The sequence below is a fragment of the Hesperophylax consimilis genome, chromosome 4, assembly GCF_061612785.1.
Source record: "Hesperophylax consimilis isolate HC1 chromosome 4, BYU_Hcon_1.0, whole genome shotgun sequence".
NCBI classification, from domain to species: domain Eukaryota; kingdom Metazoa; phylum Arthropoda; class Insecta; order Trichoptera; family Limnephilidae; genus Hesperophylax; species Hesperophylax consimilis.
In genome coordinates this window covers 38541680-38566528 of record NC_142839.1, presented here as the reverse complement: position 1 = coordinate 38566528, position 24849 = coordinate 38541680, and the positions used below count along the sequence as shown (strand labels likewise).

At 33.5% G+C, this 24849-nt stretch overlaps 1 protein-coding gene and 1 pseudogene across 1 annotated transcript; both read right to left on the bottom strand.

Moving 5' to 3' along the window:
• Nucleotides 1-4977: 4977 nt before the first annotated feature.
• On the bottom strand, nucleotides 4978-5730 carry LOC149424682 (aquaporin AQPAe.a pseudogene; annotated as a pseudogene).
• A 5743-nt stretch (nucleotides 5731-11473) lies between these two features.
• Oli (basic helix-loop-helix family member olig) lies at nucleotides 11474-19722 on the bottom strand. The gene is made up of 5 exons (XM_089631090.1): nucleotides 19653-19722; nucleotides 18513-18774; nucleotides 16279-16405; nucleotides 13055-13194; nucleotides 11474-11657 (listed from the first exon to the last, which is right to left on the bottom strand). Exons 2-5 carry the CDS (start codon nucleotides 18764-18766, stop codon nucleotides 11474-11476), a joined length of 705 nt encoding a protein of 234 aa, XP_089487216.1. The 5' UTR covers nucleotides 18767-18774; nucleotides 19653-19722.
• Nucleotides 19723-24849: the final 5127 nt, after the last annotated feature.

Sequence of the window (24849 nt, the reverse complement as noted above, 5' to 3'; positions counted from 1 at the left end):
GTCGAATTTGGCAGCCATCTCTGGTCTGGAGCCCCAAAATACCTGAAAAAAACCCTTGACTCTGTGCAGAAACGGGCGGTCCGTTTGATAGATTCCCCAATCTTAACAAACGGACTGCAATCTTTATAGCACAGGCGTCAGGTAGGTATGCTGTCCTTGTTCTATCGGTATTACAATGGAAGATGCTCTGAGGAACTAGCGTCATTGATCCCTTCGGCACCGGAGCGTAGTCGGGATACACGCCAAACGCGCGCCCAACATTTGTACACGGTTGACACTTGTCACATGAGAATGGGTCGCTTCTACGATTCGTTCTTAAGTTCAACAGCTCGGCTGTGGAACGAACTGCCGGCCTCTGTGTTTCCTCCCTCCTACAACATGGGACTCTTAAAGACCCATGTTCACTCCTTCCTCTCCACAAAAAGACCCTCCACACAGCATCCCCAAAGATGACATAGGCCCTGAGGGAAATTATTTTCTTCAGGGCCTCCTGTGTGGAATAAATATAAAAAAAAACTCTTTCTATTTCTTAAAGAAAAATTATAATCTATGGTCGATCGAAAGTTAAAATGGATTCACGATTGGTTTTCTACGGTTTCTATTTTTATCGAGCGCTCTATGGCACTGTCACTAGTTATAAGTCATAATTGTAAGTCGTTAGTTAATAATCTTAGTTGTAAACCACTAGTAATAAATCTTAACTGCAAGAAGTTATTAGTTATGAGTCTGAGTTATAAAGAATAGGTTATATATATTTATAATGTTGTAAAGCAACATTAAGGTGACTTTCCTTCGAAAACGGCGCTGTGGAAATGATCCAATCATTATTATTAGATAAAGCCTGTTTTCATTGATCTATTTCATAGATTCTACGGAATTGTACATATAATAGATAAGGTAAGAACGCGCCATTTTTTATAAGTAGAAAATTTCCTGATAAAAAATATTGCTAATTTATTAAAATCTCATAAAATTATTCTTTTTCCTGTTAAAAACGGGATTTTAGGCCTTTAACGAATGAATTGATAGGTATCCTGACAAACTTTAAGTAAAATACCAATGTTTTGTCACGATGTCCGAACACGTGTTCTTATAAGTATTTTTGCACTTTGTCTTGATATATTATCAAGACCAACGAAGGTGGATGACCGACGTGTTCCGATATTATTACGAATTTACTAACACTTTATCAGTAAGCTGCTTACAGTCCCGTTTTTAACAGGATGCTATAGAGATAATCCAAGCATTATTATTATTAAAGTTAATCCTTCACCTATTTCTTCCTGCTTCACCGGTGTCAAACGACCTGGTGAAAAGAAAGGTTCTCCACGGGGTAAAAAAAGAATGGCCGCCAGTATTATTTTGGCTCGCGAGTTGGACACATCGGAAAGTTTTCTTATATGGGTTTTCCATATGTATGAAGTTGTCATGGGCGTGTCTATGTACCCGAAGTAGGTTAATTTTTTTTTGCCTAGATCGAATTTCATCAAACATTTTCACTAGTCGTAATTCTTTAGAATTTGAATTAATATCAAAATTCTTTGAAATTAAGACAAATTATTTGTTTGCGCCCGTACATAAGCAAGATGAATATGAATACATAGTTTTGTTCGCTTAAAAACTTAATTCTTTCAAGAAAGGCCACCAAATACAATATTTTACCGATGATTCAATCCAATATTGTATTTGTATGCCTTTCTCAATAAAATTGAGTTTTTATTCAGGCGAAACTATTTATTCATATTCAAATTGCAGATCTACGGGCGCAAACAAATAATTTGTCTTAATATTATACAGCAATACCTTGCAAAAAGCTTATTTTAATAAAATAAATTAATAAATGGCATCTACAAACACGTAGAATATAACGAGCGTCTCATTTACATTTTAATAAAAATAATTAAATTAACGCTTAGATTTAACCTTCGTTACGTTTAAGGCGATGCACTACATCGTGTAATATTTTAAATTGAGCCGCTATCAATAAGAACCCTTAGGTAGATGGCGATAAGGTTTAAATTCCCACTTTACGCCATCCGCCTGTTTTGATTTATGCAAGAAAAAAACATGGCCAAAAAGTGCCTTTTATTTTATTTTGTGGATTTTTAGGTATAAATATTTAATTTTTTTTCGATCATTTTATAAATAACTTAATTTTCCACATTATACAATAAAATCATAACCGAAAATGGGTTCGTGAGTAGGAGATTTTGAACTTTAAAACAGTTTTCATAGGCCTTTACATTATTCTTTTCTGAGCTTATAAAAAGACTTATCTAAAAAATACTCGATTATTTCAAAGGCCAAGATGTATTCTACTCGCAAACATTTCTAGGCGACCAAATTTTCAAACCAAAAACACCTGATTTTGCATTACTACGTATGGCATCGCCTTAACCTTAAAAAACGAGAATTGATAATATCTAATTGATTATATTTCAGTATGATATTTATAATTTCCGCAATAATTATTTTTTGTATTTTATTTTAAAAGCCGTGGAAGGCTGACTTTAAAATGAACCCTATTCAAACTGGTGGGATAATTTACTCATAACCGCACGCACACCTTTGAAAAATCGACTCACATTTTTAGCATGATTGTTAATGTCTGTCAGTAAGAGAATTAAGAATGCTCTTGAATTCCGACAAATTTTTGCAACGTTTTATCATCAATAATTGTCTGTATTTAAAAAATCTGCTGTATTGTAGTTCTTTATCCCCTGCAGCGCGCGCCACGACCCTGTGGTCGATAAATGGCACTAGACGCGAGGCGAGGTTGGGAACGCGCGCAGCTCCCCTCGTCTGCGGCGGCCGTTCCCCCAACTAACAACCTGAGCCGAGCTTCCATTGCCGATATTGATTTCGCTGTTCGATAGTCATCACAGTATTGCTCCTCTTAGTCCTAGCTATGGCATGCATTCTGCATTGACAGGTATGTATTACGTATTGTGGGTGTATGCAGGTTGTGTTTGTGCAACCGACGTGTATGATGGTGTATTGTGCATTTCGATTTGAAGCTAAATGCATTACGGCGCCACGTCGGTCGTGGGGTTTTCTGGCAGAATCAGTATTTAGTAATAACTCGTCAATTTTAATGAAACTTTTTGTATTTGGTTTAATAATACATTTCGGTCTAAAAGTGTGTGTCTAAGTATTTTTGATTACACGTGTAGTTTTAATTTTGATGTCACTGGGAATTAAAATTTAAAATTAACAAAAATAGTGAATACAATTATACCAACATCATGTTTATATAATCTTAAATAATAATAAACTTACAACTATCGAACATTTTTATAGGTGCTTTTTCACAACCTTTTATATACCTAATATATCCATTTCCGTAGTTAAGTTTCACGGAATAGATGGTATTTTAATTCAAAATATTTATATACATATACGTTTTTATTATATATAGAAACCCCACAATAGTCCCAACTGCTCCCAACTGTCTGGGGCCAGTGATACTATGATATCCCTAATTGGAGTATGTTGTGAGGCCGAAAGTAGTGGGGAGGGGACAGAGATGGGGAAGAGGAAGGTGGGGTATACCTGGTTCTTCAGATCTGGTCACCAAACATGGCCAAAGCCATCTGAAGCAATGTTTCAATTCTGAATGGTGATCTTACACCAGGGCGATACTGAGAGTATTTTCCTCTGTAACTTGCGGAAAATACGCTATATATTTAGCGTATTTTCCGTATGATGAGAAAATCAAAAAATTATATAATAGCATTAATTAATCAAGTAATATTTAATGCGCTCGCCGGGATTTGAACCCACGACCTCCGGATTGCTAGTCGAGAGCCTTACCGCTGACATTAAAGTAAAACTATGTTATGTAAATAAATAATATTTATAATCAGTAAAGCAAAACAGTCTACTACTAACAGTTTACTAACAGTTTAGTAACAGTTTACTACAGCAAACATTCTCGAACGGTGATTTTTGGCGTCACTAAATTTGTACAGAATTTTTCTTACTGAAATTTATCTCTCTCTTGGTCAAGCAAGACGCGCTATTCTCAGCTTGCAACATCATTTAACACCTCCTGGAAGCTGACATTTAAAGCTTTTAATTTCCATTCTAGTAAGAAGTCAATATTTGGATATTTTAAGTTTTGCAATAAAAAAAGATACTGTGAACAAAGTTTTTTTTTCTACTTTTTTTCTTATTTATTAAACCAAAATACGAATTTCCTCTAAAACCATAAGATCTTAAAGTAGGTACTTAAATACTCGTACCTACATACCTTATTATAAACTATATATATTTCAATCAAGAAATTATGCAATTTGTCCAAAGAAACTTCACCTTTTTAATAAAAAAATTTGTTAAATTTTTTTCGGACAAGGAACAATAATTTTGAAGAAATACGTATAAGAAAGTCTAAGGACGGGTTGTTTCGGAGAATTTGAACAATTCATCAAATTTCAACGTTCATTTTCAAGTTCTGTGAAAGATTTTTTCAAGTTCTGTTTTATTTCAGTTTTGTCAAGCAACTAGCCTACAATGATATAATAATAGAACTTGAATAGGACTTTCACAGAACCCGAAAATGAACGTTGAAATTTGATGAATTGTTCAAATTATCCGAAACAACCCGTCCTAAATAAACAGTAACTATTTCAAATTTGAAAATATAAAATTTTGAGAATCGTAGTCAAAGTTAGCCATCTAGTTAAAGTTATCCATCTAGTTAAAGTTATCCATCTAGTCAAATTAGGCTTGCTTGAATAATAAAGTCTATGCAGAAGATTTTAGGGAAAGGAAACGGAACGCACAAAAAAATTTACAGACAGATGAAATGCAAAAGGGTAGAGTTAAAACAGGACGTATTAGAAAAAAATAGGGATGCCTTGTGAAATTAATGTGTCCTCGATACGTTGAGAAAAGAGAGGCTGATTATTATTAATACAATATGTAATATTAATAAAATAATTATATAAAAAGTTTTTTTTAGAATCAAACTTATATTCAAACAGCAGTTTCTGATACACGTCTAAATATTATTTTTGGAATGTCTTCTTTAAGGCATAGCAGATACAGACCACTCGCCCCCGCCCCACCCAAACAGGGGCCCACCCAATAAATCCAGTGGTCCTTAAAGTTGCCCAACACCCAGGCGGGCCCAAAGCTCCTCGCAGGGTTCATCCCGCCCCCGGAATATCCTATACTGGCCGCATTACACGCCGTGGCAGTCAAACCAACCAAAAAAGCTGCGCAGGGCCTGATATCATATCTATTAGGATCCTCACAAGCCTGTACCATCAGCACATAGATGAACGTTATAATAATCTCCACAAGAAAAGCCCTTACTGGTGTCACCTCAATAGGCTTGGTCATTCCAAGGTCTTCGTAGTACGAAGGCAGGCTGACCTTGACTAAATATGCCGCATTAACTGCGCCTAGTAATTGCGATACTATATAGAGCAAACATCTTATTAAGGACATCTTTCCTGATACGAGGAATCCGAATGTAACTGCAGGGTTGAAGTTAGCTCCGGATATTCGGTGGAAGATTGCGTAGGAAGAAGTGAGGCTTAATCCCATTGTCAGAGCAATTTGCATGGTGCTCGCAGGTTGTGTCAGCCAATTTATGCAGCTTGCTATTCCGAGGTACAGATGTAGGAATGTGCCTAAATGTTCTGCAAATACATCCCTGTACAGACTAGATGTGGTCAGTTCTCGGTATCCAATGAATTCTATGAAATTAAATGAGTACGCCATGTTTGCGACGCGCGACACTAATTAATTTGTCGTTCAACGTGTTCCTTGTTGTGACAGATAGCGAATATTTTAAATTCAAATTTAAACATATACAAGTGCTTAATGTAGGCAGGTACTAAGGTTATTAGAAAATGTGATGGGCAGGTACGCCGGGTACAACATACGACTAGTAATATAGGTGCGTAAGTACCGTAACTGGGTACCATAATAAAATTATGATACGGTAATAAAAACGCAATATAAAGCATATCGAAGTAAAGCATTTGCAATATATTGGAAAGATTTCTTTAATGTTGTTCATGTTATGCAGTTTAGAGAATTGACAGATGACAGCGGAAATTGAATTCTTCGTATTTAAGATTTACACTACTGACATCTGTTGGAGGAAAATGAATGTTCTGCGACCATTTTCTCTCAAAAGAATAACGAAAAAAAAACATATTTGTTTTACATTACCGACATCTGTTGGTGGAAAACGAATGTTCTGGGAGCATTTCCTCCAGAGAGGGTGAGTATTTAAAATTATTCTTCTCCGATTATCTTTGTTTCATACCTTTTTAACCATGAAGTTAAAATAGTCATTATGGTATACATTCGCTATTTTTGAATGTATACCAAAATGAATTACTGGCTCTGAAAGCAGATAAAATACTCTTTGAGATTTTAAAATTAAAAACTGACATATATCCAGCGAAGAATATAAAAATTCTTATTTAAAAATTAGATTTTCTGCAGAAAATTTAGGCACATTCTTGTTTTTTTTTTTATTGTAAATTGTAAAAAATTCACGTTTGGTGAAAGGTTTACATATAAAAATAATCAATAAAATATTCACAAACATAGAAAAATCTTTTGCAAAAATGTAAAATTTCAATTTGATGATTTCTTGGAATATGATTAAATTATTTTGAAGTGTATGGTTACCTTTTAGATTATAATATAAGGTTTAGGTAATACAAAATGACATAGAACGACTGTTATTATGAGTCCGCTTCAGTTAAACACTGAGTTGAGTCTGTTGATGCAAATGGTAAGGTTCTTGTGACGTCACAAGGCTCCCTGTGAAGTCACGAAAATTATCTTAACTATTAAACCTAGCTATAAAAATAAGAAGAAATACGCTGGTATTCAAGTTAGTGCATCATTTTTCTATCTATCTTCTATCTATCTATCTATATAAATAAAAAAAGTAAATCTTCGTTTGTTCAGAATCTCAAATCTCCTTGTTCTTCACCGCTGCATTCGAATAAGTGTGTTTTTACATAAATTATATAGATATCACCTGTGATAGGTAAAAACATGCTGCTTTTTGTAAAACAGCGCCATATGTTTGACATAGAGCAACACGCGTTATTGTTTCTATATCTTCATAGATAAAATTAGCCACATCAATGCGTGGCGGGGTACAGCTAGTTATTAATAAAAAAATAAGAAAGTTCCTGATTACCTTATATTAAATTTAGAACATTTCTTAAAAGTTCTCATATTTTTGTTTAATGTTAATTTTTTCAAACGCTTTTAATTTCGAAATGTTGCTTCTGATAATTTCAAAGAAAACAATGTGAAATATTAATAATATTTTATTTATTTATCGTAATAATAATATATTTTATAAATAGGTTCATGAGTTACTTACAATAATACGGTGTCCCTTTCACACATCTAGTTAATTTCTTACAATGATACGGTGTCCCTTTCACACACCTAGTTAATTTCTTACAATAATACAGTGTCCCTTTCACACACCTAGTTAATTTCTTACAATAATACAGTGTCCCTTTCACACACCTAGTTAATTTCTTACAATAATACAGTGTCCCTTTCACACACCTAGTTAATTTCTTACAATAATACAGTGTCCCTTTCACACAACTAGTTAATTTCTTACAATAATACAGTGTCCTTTTCACACACCTAGTTAATTTCTTACAATAATACAGTGTCCCTTTCACACAACTAGTTAATTTCTTACAATAATACAGTGTCCTTTTCACACACCTAGTTAATTTCTTACACAACACACACTTTAACTAATACTTTAATCTTAAACTGGTGTTAAGTTTCTTAACTTATAGTAGTTAAATATTTATAATATACATAATATCGAGGCTTAATTAATATGTGGAATAAAAAACAAGTCACAGATAAATACTTAATAGTGTGAATAATAAATCTAAAATTCTAGTTAGTTAAAAATATGTTTTATTTGGCACAGTTTTCTAAAACAATAATATTATACGAGTATTAGTAGTGCAGTTTATAATATTCTTAAAAAAACTTTTGGTTATTGATAAAAAAAAATAATCAATTATTGAAGACAATATTAGCGATTATTAAACGAAAATCTGAAACAGAAAAATCAGAAAAGGATACGGTCAAATCTAGGACTCGAACTCAGGACCCTTGCCTTGCCGGGGCACCGCTCTACCACTGAGCTAATGGGACCCTATCCGCTTCGGTCACTTTTAACTGTATACTTCGAATAAGAACTACCAACAATGTCATTGTATTTATATTATATTTATAATAACGACAGATTTGAGGGTTGAGTAATTTCATCTAAGATTTTCTCGAAATAACCTAAAAAATACAATAAAAGAATTGAAGGTTTTACCAAAACACAGTCGAATGTAGGTACCTACCTACTAATGAGTGATTTTGAAATTATTGAATTCTACTGATATTAATTTCTGGTTTTATAAATAAATCCCTTTGATGATATATCGAATTCGGTTACAAAATTATAATTAGCATGAATTGAATTGCAGTAAAATTCCCTCTAATATACACGGGGTTCGGAAACTTGTAGCACAAACGCGAAACTGGTGAATCTGTATCACATTTGGAGACGATTTTGTAATTCAACTTTTTTAAATTTAAGCTTTGATTTTCGAGTAAATCGAGTCCGAATTCGCAATTTTTACAGTTAAATTTGAAAGAAAATTGGTCGCCAAGGGTTAAATAGGATCACAACCCGGCATATAAGGTTTTTTACAAATATTTAAAAAAATGAAAAAGTTCAGATTTATATGTTCTCTATGGTTCACCAGTTTCCCCGCTTATACTAAGAGTTCCCGGATACCGTGATATAGTAAATATAGCCTTAAACTTCTGAAAAAACACATAATGCTGTGGTTTTACATCCTTAAACATAATTATTTCTCTAAATACCTAACTACTGGACGTTACTGATCAAATAATAAACGTTTTAATAACTCTACAGTGATAAAAATATCAAACCGTCACCTTTGGACACAACCATAGTTTGAACCCAACCGTTTTCAGAAACAACACCTTTGCCCCTTGATAAAAAATTAATCCGCCTTGAAAAAGGCACGGTTTTCTCTGAAATCAGTTGGCTTAAAACGGTGTGTACACCGTCACCGTTTTTTTATACTGTTCCACCACAAAGTTTCTAATAATCATATTAATCTACATTGCTTTGTTCAAGTTGACTAGATCATACAATATCATTTATTTAATAAATATGCATAAATATATACAAAATCATATAATAATTATAGGGTAAATTTATTATACAAAATAAAAGAAATTACTGTTTTTCCTCTACACGGAGAAAACTTTCTGATGAAATAAAATATTGTAAAATTATTAAGAATCTCTTCAAATTATTCGTAAAACGGGTAAAAACGGGATTGCAGGCCCTTAACGAATGAATTAATAAGTTTTCCTAATAAACTTTCAGTAAAAACGAATGTGTTATCGCAACGTCGGAAACGTCTTCATAAAAAATATAATATATTCGCATTTCATCATTGTATATAATCAAGACAAACGCAGTTGCATGAACACTTGTTCCGATATATTATAAATGTACTAACATTTTATTAGGAAACGGCCTGCAATTCCGTTTTTAACATGATTTTAATAAATCAGCAATACTCATTTTTCTCCGTGTACAACTGCAAATATTTAACCTTGTCCTCATACAAAGTATTCACGGTAAAAATGTATTAATTTTGAATTGTAAGGAATAGTTTTCACTATTATTGGATACCGCTACAAAAATATTTTAATATGGTTTTAAAATACCAATCTTTCTTTACAGTGTTAGACTATGGAGTTATGAGTGTAGAGAATATATAACCCAGATTTATAACACTACAGAAGTTGAAAGAAATTAAGATAAAAAATAATTACTGAGTATTGAACTTTTCTACCCAGGAAACTGGAGTCGACAACTATACTAATCTCGCCAAATGCCGATCGGGTGGGACCGACATTTATTTCGTATATTAACTGCTGTAATCTTATCCTTTATTTCAGAAAAATCATATATGTCCGCGCGTGTACCCGTGATTGCCACCAAAAGTTGATAGAATGTATTGTCATCAACGACGAGTCTATCTGTCGAGTTTCAGCTCGATATTATATCGGGAAGTGGGTTAATTTCCGCATCCAAGATTTGCATTGATTCATTCAGAAAACAAAAGTGAAATTCAAAGGCATTTCTTTTTTAATTGGTATAAATATGTCTTGTTCGGAGAAAATTGCAGGTTTTTGGCATGTCCAAGTAGCTATTTTACTTATGGATTTGACAGAAGATAAAAATACACATACAAATTCTATTGTCTGATAATATTTTAACAGTTCATTATTTTTTACGCAGTATATAAGTGTACGCGGTATTTAAGTGTACGCAGTGGGTAAGTGTACGCAGTGGGTAAGTGTACGAAGCGCTTTTTCTGTTGCGTTTTGGTTCACCTTAAATCAGGTCATATGTAGCCGTACACAGTTACTTTTTTTTTCATAGTTTCTTATTTGTTTCGCCTCTTTTACCGATAGATAATGTCTAATGAATATTGTTTAACCAACTGTATCATTTTGGTATGATAGTTTCACCGGTGCTGAAAAGCAATGCTCTTACTTTCTTATGATTGTTAAGTGTGCGCAGATAAGCGAACGCGGGTAAGTGTTCGTGTACATATTATGATTATTTTGTATGTTTTTTATGTAAAATAAATTTATTATTATTATTACATAAAAATGATTTTGAGGCATATACATGTTTCATCTCCTGTTTAAATTTTGCAGTAAAAATGTTCATTTGTATATTTACATAAGAAAGCATTCTGATAGGTCAGTTTGTACCCAAAAGCAGATTGAAAGAAGAGTACACACACTTACAATATGGTATGCGCATCAATCAATATAAAATATCTAAACAGTATTAATTTTAAAAATCCTCATGTAATAATTGCGTACGGTTACTCAAAGTGACTCTACGGTAACTTATCGTAGTGCCAGAGAGACAGGTTCGGCAAAAATCATTTTAAAATTTGTTTAAAAAAAAAAAAAAATTATTATGTTATTTGGAATGTACAAAAAAATATCCTTCCTAAAACTCTAATGAATCTATTGACAAATTTACTCCATCAATTTTTACGCCGACTGTAGTACTAGTCTAGATCACGAAGAATTATGAAGAGTCACGTGATTAAGTCCATCGAGCAACGAAATTTTGCAAATGGCGGCGTTTGTTGTTGTTACTGCTGATTTGTGTGTTTTTTTACAGCCAATATAATAAATAAGTATAATGATTACACCATGTTAATGAGCGACAGTACAGACTTATAATTGTGCGGTCGCAGGGTACATGCTTGTACTCTAATCGACCTCGAATAAACGGAGACTGAGCGTTAGACTGGGAGTAAGTGGATGTCGTCAGTGTTCAGTGTTCTGTGCTCAGTGCTCAGTACTCCTGCTTGATGTAGAAGTGGTCTCAGGAGTCGCTACTGTCCTGCGGCTGCAGGTGGTGGGAGGGGGGCTGGGGCTGGTCGGAGGGCGGTAGCAGGATCTGCTGTTGCTGCAAGAGTTTGGCCGCGGCTGGGAAACCGCCCAGTTCGAAGCCAGCGGGAGCCACGATTCCGGCAGCCGTCGCGGTTCCCTGCAGATATGCTATCAGTCTGGAAAATAAATTAAGATGTTATTGAATGTGTTTCTATAAAAATCTTTGGTTTTGATTCGTAAAATACGTTCGCTTTTAAAATTAGGATCAATTGTGAATTTTTTTTTGAAAACTTCAATTTATTCGAATAACTTTTGAACGTCAATATAATATTTAATCATTTAGAAGAAAATAATATTAATAAATCTATACGAAACATGAAACAGCACAAGACACATAAATTTAATAAGCGGTAATGGTCAAAACTTGGGATTAATTAGTGACCTCTGTCTTCTGTTTAATTTATTTATTAATATTGTCTTCTTTAATTATGTTTCAGTATAAAATTGGTCGAATTATCAAACTTATTTGTTGATGTTCCTTCTAACGCCTTAAGTATCTGCATTTTTTGGAAAACACAAATTGAAAAAATCATCAAGTCAACATGTATCACTGAGCGTATGGTAAGCTTTACAAAATCGGAAATTTTTTATTTTGTAGCATTAGATATTGAAATAAATGTTCCCAGTTTCCATTGTTTGAGACGCAATACCATATTATTTCAACTGAATACATGTCATTTTAATATAATATTGCCTATTTTATCCCTTCTGACCCACATGAGTCGACTATATAGTAAGCTAGAGTGTGCTGAAGTAGACATTTTCATCCAAAATTTTTACAGTTTCGTAATCAAATGTTTTTCTGTTGCTCAAAAATATGTAACAATTGTTGGGAAAATTATTATATACTATGTTACACTTGTGTCTTTCTTTGTATTATGTGCCATTTGAATTAGTTTTTGAAAAAAATAAATATATATACATAGTATGTATCCTACTAGGATTTTTAATAAGGTTTTTGTAATTGTTTTTACCTACGAGGAGAAAAATTACTGATGAAAATATATTGCTTATTTATTAAGAATCTCTGCAAATTGTTCGTATTTCAGTTCAAAACGGGATTGCAGGGCCTTAACGAATGAATTGGTGGGTTTCGTTATACTTTTAGTAAAATAGCAACGCATTATCACGATTTCGGAACACGTGTTCAAAAAAATTATAACATTTCCGCATTTCGTCATTGCATATTATCAAGCCAAATGCAGATGTATGAACACATGTTCCGATATGTTATGCTACGACTCGGCTCGCCGAAAATTTGTCCTGTTTGTACGCACCATTAGGAATCTACTAAAATCTTATCAGGAAACGGCCCGCAATCCCGTTTTAACTGGATTACCAATAATTTGAAGAGATTTTTAATAAATTAGCAATTCACATTTTTCTCCGTGTATTATTTTAACTGAGTTTTTATAGCTGGATTGTTCACACGCAACTGAGGACATCTGTAAGAACGAAGTATAAATAAATAAATACAAGTAGTTATATATCAGATTCACATGGTTAAAATGACCTTCTTAGTTCTTCTAGGGCGTTGGACTGCATTAGGATGTAGTTCTTGGCCAGGAGAAGCGTGGCTATCTTGGAGAGCTTTCTTACGGAGGGGGAATGCGCGTAAGGAATCACGCTCCGCAACTCGTCCAAGGCATCGTTCTGAAAAAAAGAACAATCCAGTGATTAAAGAACAGGGATATAGATTATCTTCAACTAAGTGAAGTGTTAGTAAAATTTAATTTAATAACGACGACGCTGCTCTTCTAAATTGAAGGCTTTTCCACTTCCAAACCGCGGTATTTCTGCGTGAGTATTTATAATCATAATAATAATAACGGCCGTTGTTTCCAACTTTTCGAATGATCAATCTCAGGCTCCGATCAGCCAAGTGATTTGTTCAGCAATGTTCGATTTGCTTTTTTTCAAACATCTTCACCGTTGATTATCTTAAGTGGCCACAGCCACTTTCGTAGACAATAAAATGACATCAAAGTAAAAACTTTCAATGTTAAATTAATTTTGACGAATTAATTATTGTATTTATTATTAATTCGTACATTTTTTAAGTACTGTAATACAAAAACCGATATTTTTAAACAAACGTATGTGATATGTTAAATATAAAGTGTTAGCTTGACTTTAATGCCACCGTGTCTTGGTGTCGCGAATATTTTTAACTCACTCGACACTTTTTATAACTAGTCATTTACTGAGGCAAGCATGATCCAGTAGTTTGGCTTCCTTAAAATAATTGATTGCTCAGTCGTCATATTTCAGTTGGAAAGAGTATAGTTGTGCGTTTGAGCAGTGTTGAGCTAAAATTTCGGCTCAGCAGTTGATCAGTAAGATTGGGAACAACGGTCGTAAGTGTTGTATTATCTTCTTTTTTATAACAAATATAGATGATACATAGATGAGCTTAGATGGTTTGGGCATGTAGAGCTAATGAGCGAAGAAAGGATTGTAAGCAGAATATATGACGCAAATGCGAATGGTAGCAGAAGTCGGGGACGCCTCAGTAAGACATGGCACGATCAAGTGAATCAGATACTTGAGTCGGGCCATGTCAAGAGTCAGATTAATAGAAGAGTATGTATGAGACTAAAGATTTTATTTACACATTACTCAAATTTAGAAATATGGATAATATAAAATAAATATAAATATATTAAATGGTTATTTTTATAAGCAATAATTGTTCGCCTGAAACACTCATCCACATTGAAAAAATCTCCTGATAAAAAAATACATGACGGTCCCGTTGGCGTCATGTATTTTTTTATCAGGAGATTTTTTCAATGTGGATGAGTGTTTCAGGCGAACAATTATTGCTTATAAAAATAATTGTTATCCTTTGTGCTATGCATAAATAAAATCTTGTCTTTAAAACATTAATTTATCAAAAAAAATAATAATTGATATTAAATGGTGTTTTTTCTCAATCATTAAAAATTCATAACAATTTGTTTTTTGTTCAGTTGAGTAGTTTCGGATTCAGTCTGTATTTGGTGTCAGTTAATTTTCTTTTTCTTCCTATGTTTTGTATACAGCTTTCAATTCGAGATACAACTGTTATAATATTGTTGTGGGTTGTTTGAATAAGAGTAGGATTTTGTGGTAGAGTTTATTACCAGAGTAAAGGAAACATTTTACACACAAGTTGTATTGTAGTTGCTTGTTGGATTGTTTTTCACTCTGAGATCTAGTGTTTCATATATATGGGTTAGATGTTATTTCTTTTGTTTTGCATTTATGATTGTGAAGGAGTATTGTTTTAGAATAGAGTTGTGTAATTTGTGCTAGAGCCGGGAGAATTGTTTAAAATCTTTTAATTTAGATGGTGCAATAATATTCACCTGTGGGTATAAATATATGGTTATAGTTTATGCTTCTGGGTATGATAAAATATTACATCTATACGATATAGACAAAATTGGTCATCCATGGTCAGTTGGCGATATTTGCGAGCACGGTCAAAATGTGATTCCGACAGTCCGTAGACAAAAGCCGCCGCTTCTAGCGCGACATCTAAGATGTGAAACTTTTTAGATAAAGTCGTTCGTTACGCAAAATAACTGGCTTATTAATGAATTAATTACTTAGAATTGAAAGAAAACCTATCCATAGACTTTATTTATATAAGTGCGATCAATTGATTCCGTTCCAACATGGAGGAACAAAAGCTGTTAATTATTACTAAATTCCTCACGACCTAATTAACTCATTAGTATTTTTAACTTTTACGTAGCCGTCGACGTTTAGGATTGTCAGTTCATAGACATATGCGCCACTATTTTTATTTTTTTTATTTTTTTATTTATTGAAACATATAAACAAGGTTACAATTTTTTTAACAATATAAACACCAATATATCAATCACTCTCCTAATAAAGCAGCTGCTTGTGTTTAGGAGAGGACAACAAAAATATTTTTACATTTGTTTAAATTAAACAAAAAATATTAGTAATAAAACAAAAAATAACACAAAAAATAACAATAAAAGTAATAAAAATATAGGTTAGTTAATAAATGATTCAAAGAATTTAAAAGGCAAAAACATATTTCTAAACAATAAGTAAAGTTATGAGGTGGTACAAGAGTATTTTAATTTAATTTTTTTTAAATATTTTTCGTAGTTTTCTTCCGATCGTATATCAAGGGGTAATTTATTAAATAATTTTACACCCTTGAATATATAGTGATGTTATGCTGTTGTGGTTCGTGCTAGTGGCACGGTTAGTCCTCCAACAGATATTATTCTTTTGCTAATATTCAATTGTGGTAAATTATTTTTACTAAAGAAATCTTTATGTATTTATAGAAGTGCAATTTTGTCATAAATTTTTGTAAGTGGGGGAACCGGGAAATCTTGAAAAACATTTATAGTTGGGTAGTAATATGGCTTACTATTGCCAGCGTATGTGGATTTCTTATTTATTACTTTATCAATATCGGTCTGGCTGTCAACAGCGCGACCGTGCTCGGGAAATCGATATAAAATCGTCGGTAGTTACGCCTTTCGATCCGATATTGCAAAGTAACCGATTTCACTGTGCTAGACCCCCTGAATATATCACACTTCCGGAAGATAGTACAGTAAGACGAGACAACACAACAGTAATACGATTTTATCGCAATGCCACTACCATGTTCTCTCATTCATACCATGTTTGTTTGTTTCTTTCGTACATTTAGACAAACGTTTCCTTACAATAAGTGTATATGAAGATGGGTTGTTTTACCAGATCGTGCATTCTCCGTCTCTCTCTGGCATTGATGTTAAGTCTAACACTCTTCCCCTGCCTGGCCTTCTGCTTCCCCCCGCCCATGCCGGCGTTCATACCTACCCCTCGCTGGGATGAGGACATCCTGAAACATAAAGTTACTTTCATGAGCTTCAATAGATTCCGACTGTTCATAAATGATACTAAATCAGAAGGGATGAGGACATCCTGAAACATAAAGTTACTTTCATGAGCTTCAATAGATTCCGACTGTTCATAAATGATACTAAATCAGAAGGGATGAGGACATCCTGAAACATAAAGTTACTTTCATGAGCTTCAATAGATTCCGACTGTTCATAAATGATACTAGATCAGAAGGTGAAAATTAAATTACACAATTTTTCATCTTGCATCAGAAAAAATGACTTTTAGCTGAATTTTTTGATGTCTTCGTTCAACACTCCATTAATTATGGATACTATTCACCACTGGTCAGAATGTGTGGACTGGTCAACTCAAGAGAAGACCTTGATTTTTTTGGTCAAAATGTCAAAATGATGTTTGTCTTTCACTGTGAAGTAAGAAATGAACAAAACATTATAATTTTTATGTTTTCCAGCAAGATTTTGACATGAACATGACTTGTCGGTCTTGTCACTTCTATTTTTTTGTTGTTGTTTATTTCTGTATTTAATCTTTGTTTAATCCATATATCATTAATTCTAAGCAGAATTCTTTCATCTATCGTGCGTCCAACACTTTTAACACACACTATTCACAATTTGACATATTTAACTCTGCACCACACTCTTTAAAATCCCATAGACACTCTTTCGATACCTTACAATAACAATAACTACAGATACCAACCAATACAACCACTTCCCCCCTAAATAACTTGTCTCTTGAAATGTAATTTTCTTAGTAAATATCTCGGAATCACTACATTTGTATACAATACCTATGTGGAAACCTGTAAATGGTTTAATTATTGTAACTCAATTATTATTATGCTTTTATTAATGTAAACTGTTGGTATCCCAAATAAAATAAATTAATAAATAAATCATGGTGGTACATCTTATGTATAAAATTAATGTGTTTTCTTTAAATTGTGTAACATTATTATTTGTGAATAAATATTTTCATATTTTTTTCACTTTTCCTCGAATTTCGTGTTACTTATTTTGTATAGTGGTCGTATGGAAGCCCGTCAAAAAATAAATTAAATAAAAAGTACGTTTTCAAACTTTATAGAACACAATATTAGAATAACATGAAATGCTTTTTTTTCCCCGCAATACCAAGCTCGCTTGCGCCTAGTATCTACGGCATGGAGAGCCGCAGGGCCGGCCGGCGCCTGGCGCGATTTAAATTTTGGCGCCCCTTGTCAAAACCAGTGGACGCCTAGGAGGTTGATCACTGTAATCAGTAATATTCGGATGGTTTGTATTTTTGTGTAGAGCCATTAAATGAAAAATAATCTGATGTGCGATGTGTTAGGGCTGTTAGGTATTATCAACGCCTTGAAAATTCGGGGCCTGGTTCGGACTGCTTCTATTGCGCCCGCACAAGGCCGGCCCTGGATGAATTGCATTTTTGATTTTGAATCTGAAGATTTCCCAGTTTGGGGGAATTCATCTGGGAAAACATAGATTTACTGAACTGGCGCCAAAACTGGCGAACACTGTAGACTGTAGGTAGTAAACCGATAAAATGAGTATTGCTGTACTAAGAATCTCTTGAAATTATTGGTATTCGGATTAACAACGGGATTGCAGACCGTTTACTGATAAACTTTTACTAAATTCAAAATATATCGGAACACGTTCATGCACTTGCGTTTGCCTTAATAATATACATATAATGACAAACACGTGTTCTGAAATCGATAATACATTCTTATTTTACTAAAACATGATCAGGAAACCTATCAATTCATTCGTTAAGGGTATACAATCCCCTTTTTAACCAGATTACAAATAATTTGAAGAGATTCTTAATTATCAATAGGCCAACTCATTGTTCTCCTTGTATAAATTTTGAAAAATACCAGCTCTCAGCAATGCGTCACCTTAGCGGGCAGTTCCAATTTATCCTACTGCATATTTTTTTCCGTTAATTTATCGCGTTAAAAAAAATACAACGGTTTTTGTGATTTCTTTTTCACTGAGGGAGTTTTCGTGTTGAGACAGATTTGTTTGCTGCGTTTAGGTCACACCATTAAATCTGGCCTTTCGGTTGTTTACCTGTGCGAGTGATGGCTCGCCGACGGCTCGGGCCTATTCTCGTCGTGCGACGGGGGCTGCTGTAGTCCGGGCAGGGCGGGCAGCGTGGGCGGCAGGTTGGGCCCCGCCTGCAGGTAGAATCCGCCCAGCCCCACGGCGCCCAGGGGTGTGCGGCGGCCCTGGCCCAGTGGAGGGCTCTGCGCGGCCTCCGCCCCAGCTCCCGCCCCCGCTCCACCGGAGGGCGGCGCCCAGCCGCCGTACTGCCCGTGGTCCATGCTGAAAACTGAAAAAATTACATAAGAATGATTAATTAATAAATCTTTCACTAATCGTGTTTTCGACACTGAAGGACTCACTGCCGATGGAGTCAGCATTGCAGATTGGCACTCTCTTTTGGGAAATGTTGCAAGAAATTGCAGAAAATGAGAATGGGAAATAGCTATCATTGGACATAAAGATGAGTTATGTAAAGTTATTAAAGGTTTTTGGAAGCTCCTTGTACTGATGTAGTATAGGTGACCGATTTTATTGGATAAATTATAAAGAAAACACTCGCAATATTACAGACTTTTCGCTTTTCGAATGTTTGCAATTTTTACAAGCGCGGGAAAGTTTTTGTAAAAGAGCGGGATAATGGCGGCCGACGGCAGATATTTGAAGCTGTTAGTTTCCACCGCTATAACAAAGATGTCGTAAGTGGTAAGATTTTTCGCAGATTTTTTAAACGACATAATTTTACATAATAACGCCGATCGAATAGAACTAGATAAGTACGCACTAAAGGGGTTACAAAACACAACAGTTACGATGGGCATGATGGACATTATTAGCATGATTCATTTTTAGAAAGAATAATCCAAATTATTCATCTTAAATTTGAAAAAAAAGCAGTTGAATAAACTGTCGGTTTAGAAGTTTGAATTATATAAAGTGCAACCAAGGTACCGCCAGCTTTTCATGCATGATTTGAATCTAATGAGAAACCAAATATTAAATACAAACGGAGATTAGTGAAGAACAAATAACCTACATAAAAAAAAAACATTTAAAATTTTGAATTATTTTGGTAAACACTAATCATTGTTCATTGTAGATTTGTAAATAAGAAAACCATTTGCTAGTAAAAAAATTAAAAATATAATTTGTAAAACAAACACTCACCTTTCGTTTTAATTTAAAATAATCTAAACAGTTACAAATCACACTTCGTTTTACTTTTATTCACATTAAAAATCATCACATTAATTCAAACATTGAAACAGATATTTATTTACTATTGTAATTTACGTAAAAACGTCAACAAAAAGAACGATTAAATACAGTGTAAATAAATAGAGTCGATTGCCTACATCATAGCTTAAGGCAACTTAAAACGTCACTTAAGTGCCTTAAATTAATGAAATAAAACTTTAAACGTCAGATTATTTAAGTGTGTTAAAAATTGAAAGCGTAGTTTGACGTGTGGTAATTATTTACCTACGCGAAAGCCGCTAGTGGCGATTTTCACTCAAAGATGTCTACCACTCGGCTGTAGGGTGTCCCTAGGACTGGGTAGGGTGGCCGCCGGGAGGGGGCGGGGCCGATTATCTTTCACTTAGGGGAAGTGGGGTAGTGTGAGTGCGCTCCGTGAAGTATTAGTTCCTTTGGCGGCCGCCGCGGCTCCACTGGCACTGGCGGGATGCTGCGGTAACCACTACACGAGATTTTGGTGGGGATTTCAGACCGGCGCCCATTGTGCGGAGAAGAGAAATCACTCGATCAAAGCTTTTGTTCTTGCAACAGCTGTACGTTTTTATAACTGATTAATTTGATTCAATGAACCATCATCTCGTTAGACACTTGAACGTATAACTGAACATAGAATTATATTTAAGCTTTTAACGGTTCGTAATAATGGGGTATTTTCACAAACCATGAATCAAAGTTCAAAGTTAATTTTTATGAATGTAATAATTTATTCGAAAAACCGCACATTTTGAAACGGTTCCAACTGGCTACAATGTCATTAAGACCGCCAATGTCTGGTAAAACGGCTATCACGAACGTTGCTCGGCGTGACGTTAACGCCCGCGCCGTCGAATTCACGAATAGAAAGGAACATGTCATTTTAACGTCAATTTGTAAATAGCACATTTAAAAATCTTTATAAAAAATTTATTACAAAACATAAAAAAACATCATTATCGTAATTTTTTTGGAGAATAAAAAAAACATTGATAATACCCTATTGAGAATCGCTTAAAAGGTTCTCCTGTAAAGGGTGCTTTGCTAGGCCTTGATAATAATAATCTTAACAAGAAGGTTATTGTATGAGAAAAACTAATGTAAGGTCTGAGATGTAAGGGAAGTCTTAATCACTCGATAAATTAAAATCAAATTACTTTGTTTTTATTATTTGCACCACTTCATTAGATAAAAATATGCATGTTTTCTCATTTATCATTCTTCTGCTGATTTGAGTTTTGCCTCTTAAAACTCATCTCCAAATATATATCCATGTTTCACTTTAGTATATGACTCACGGTGAAGAGAAAATTTTTCTCAAAACATGTAGATTTTGTATCTAATGAAATTATATAGTTTGCAAAAACCTCATTGGACGGGTTTTTTCATGGAAATTGAACAATTCATCAATTTTCAATGTAAGAATTCAAGTTCTAATGATGTTCTGTTATTATTTGATCGTGGGCCGGTTGCTTCTCACTTCACAGTATTTGGATAACAACAGAACTCGAATTTTACATTAAAATTTAATTAAATTCTGTAAAACAATCCACCCTTAAAGTTTTCAGGCTTTTCTGAAAGCTCTGTCCTAAAAAAGTAAGAATCATAAAATCCCTAAATAATGATTATATAATAACCAATTAAATTTATATTAAAGTCTTATTATATACACATTTATACACTGAAATACTCTGATAATTCGTTCTCCCTGTAATCCTCCTATTTACTCCATCCCCTTTGTTCACCTCCCACTCCAACACCTAAAAAAAATATGGAGGCATGTCAGTATTTTGTATCTTTCGATATTTTTAACATACGCCTGAAGAAGAAATGGTACTTTCGAAATCAGTAGGCGATTATTAAAATAAAGTGGTTTTAAACAAATTTATGTGCACGTATTGTAATATCTTTCATTCTGGAATGAGCAAATACCCGACAATTTTATACTTTCACGAATACCCCTAAAATATTTTTTTGAAACCCGAAATAATTCAAAATACGTTTGTTTTAGTCAAGAAAATAAATTTTGTAAAACTGAAACATTGTGCAAGGAATACTGCTCCCCAGGGACTGGCTATACACTGAACTGAAATGAACTGAAATGCTGTGAACTTAAAAAAATAAATTAGTTTGACTGAGGATTGAACTTCCATCCCTGAGGAGTGGGGTCAACTGCACTAACAACTGAGTCAAATCGCGATTTGATAGGACCGACATTTATTTCGTATATTGATTAACTGCTGTAATGTCATCAAATTTCAAAATAAAAATAAAACATTGCTGAATTATTATAAATCTTGTCAAATTTTTCGTATTTCTGTTTAAAATGGGACTGCAGGCCTTCAACGAATGAATTGACAAGTTTCATAGGAAAGTTGAAGGTCTGCAGTCCCATTTTAAACAGGAATACGAATAATTTATCAATGTTTTATATCAATAAGTTTTCTTATATATATAATGAAAGTCAAACATTCCTGGGTTACGAATAACCTGACAATATTCCTACTACCACCACAGTAAGTGAAAAATGTTGCTTGTGTTGTGATGGAAGAGTTCAACCAGCCAGCCGAGGAATTGAACACACTACGCCTGGGTGGGACCCAAACGCGATATCAACTCAGCCACCGATATTTTATTGGAATGTCGGTTCATCAAATTTTATATTTACAATTACATATATTTTATTAATTCGTCTTCATATTTATTAAGCGCAGCTGCGTGAACAGATACATTCTGAATGTACTGATAGTTTGTTAGGAAATGGCGTGCCATCACGTTTTTAACAAAATTCAAAATTAAAATTCAAAATTCAAAAAAATATTTATTGCACAAAAAGAGTACAAAGGGTATAACTTATAGGTTACATCCTATTTCTTCCAGCTAACCCAACAAATACACATTATATCACATAACCCAACAATTACATGTTAATAAATAAATAAAAATAAATAACAGTAAATAAAAAATAAAAAAACAGAGGTATTTAATTCATGTAACAGGATTTTAATAAATCATCGTAAACATTTTCTTCGTACGCTTGTGTATGCGTGATTGCCACCAAATGGTTTAATAAAATTCATTGTCATCGACTACGAATCTATCTGTCAGTTCGATCGGATGTGGGGAAGTGGGTTCATTTCCACATTCAATATTTGCATTTATTAATTCACGAAAAAGATCAAAATTCAAATAGGTGTATGTAAAAATAAATAAAATATATGTATAATACATTTGCTGACAGTATTATTATGTTTGTTCGTTATTTATACTGAAAATACAAAATTTTTAATAAAAATAATACTAGGATAATTTGAATAGCGACGTTTTGTGCAACACCACTTCAAGGGCGTAACATATTGGAACATCACCGAGAGTTCAAAGTATTCATAATATATATAAATTTAAACATCAGCGACGAGGCTCGGCTCAGTGCGAACAGTGCCGAAAGGGTGGCAGCAATTGTTTAGGGTGGTCCCCTCCCCCCATCGGCAGGTGGTGGGCGGTGTGGGGGGATGTTGGGGCAGGGGGAAGAGGGCAATCGACACAACCACTGTTAGTAGTGGGGCTCAGCAGCATCTCTAGGGGGTGCTTGGTGTTATACCGTTCTATTAGTCCTACTAAAGGACATTGTATACACGATTGTGATTTAATATTATTTGTAATAGATGATGATGTTTTAATATAATATTAATGGAAAACTAGAACTAAACAAAAACAGGAGAAAATGCATATGAATGCATGCAAATGAAAAATTAAAAAAAAAAAACAAAATAAAATTTTGAAAATAATAAGGTCCCAATGGTCGAGTAGTTTAAGACGCTTGTCCCGATAAGAAAAGATATCCTGGGTTCGATTCCTAGTTGTGACCGTTATCTTTTTATTTTTCTGTGTCTTATTCTGTTTCAGGTTTCGTTTATATTTTTTTGGGGTTATCTTCTTCTTCTGTAGTATATTACATGGGTGGGTATAACCTTCATAGAAAGATAAAAAGAAAAAGTTTTTCATAAATACAAATACGATTATGTTAGATAAATAATTCATAAATATTATTTCAAGAACCTAACAAAAGCTTTATAATAATTTTCCACGTTTATATAGATATTTTTTTTATTTATTTATTATTTAAAAAATATATATTTATTATATAATATAGGGTGTTATATAAATTACATATCGGCACAAAATATATTTATAATCGCAATCTCACCAAAGAAGAAATTGGTTACTGTACTTGGTGAGCGAGTTACACTAATTATAAGGAAAATAGAATAACATTATGCAATAGATAAGTATATTTATAATAGGAACAATTGAAACTTCTTGATTATCTATATGTGTAGTTGTAAATATATAGGATTCTGTTACATACTAATTATTGAGCAATTAAGAGAGTAATTAGAAACATCTAAATAAAGTAGAGATGAATATAGACTGATAATAAATATAAAGAAATAAATACATTTATGATGTGAATTTTGATTGTGATTTCGACAAACAGTAGGTTTAATAACAAATTATAGGTCAGTTGATTGTATACTGGTGTATATGTTAATACGTATTTCCAACGGTGATATTCCTGCGAAAAACCACCGAGAAACAGCATTTTGTCCTATTTATTGTTACAACAAGTGTACCCATACGTTTCTTGAATTTGAATTTAATAAAGAAGAAAATTTTTTGATCTTAAATTTTTATAGAAATTTATAAATTATCAGTTGGATAGCCCTGATGTACTAACGTTGATTCAATTTCATATACCTACCATTAGATGAAGGTCCTCGGGTATATATTATTGTGACAATTATACCACAGTCTCAGGATATAACTCAGTTATAAATAGATTGCACACACTTGGGAACTTTTCTGCTAAAATCGCAGATGCTTTTGATATACCCCTTGTGAAATATAAAGCGGCACTAATAACACATTTTAACGCCACTTATTTTAATGAGGTCACTACATAACAGGTTAATGTTATTTGTTTATTTCTTTACTGTTGTTTTATTTGTTATGTTTTAATTTAATTCTTTAATTTTTCACCCATCAAAATTTAGTACTGTAAAAAATAACTTATGTATATAAATGGATCTTGTTGTAGCCATAAATTACAGTAGCCATATTCAAGATGCGATAG

What these genes read in the sequence shown, in the direction of transcription:
- Oli (XM_089631090.1), bottom strand. Translation starts at nt 18,766, where the DNA reads ATGGACCACGGGCAGTACGGCGGCTGGGCGCCGCCCTCCGGTGGAGCG. An exon ending in GACGGAGAATGCACGATCTG is followed by an intron (nt 13,195 to 16,278) that starts GTAAAACAACCC and finishes TCTTTTTTTCAG; the next exon opens with AACGATGCCTTGGACGAGTT. An exon ending in GCCCTAGAAGAACTAAGAAG is followed by an intron (nt 11,658 to 13,054) that starts GTCATTTTAACC and finishes TTTATTTTCCAG; the next exon opens with ACTGATAGCATATCTGCAGG.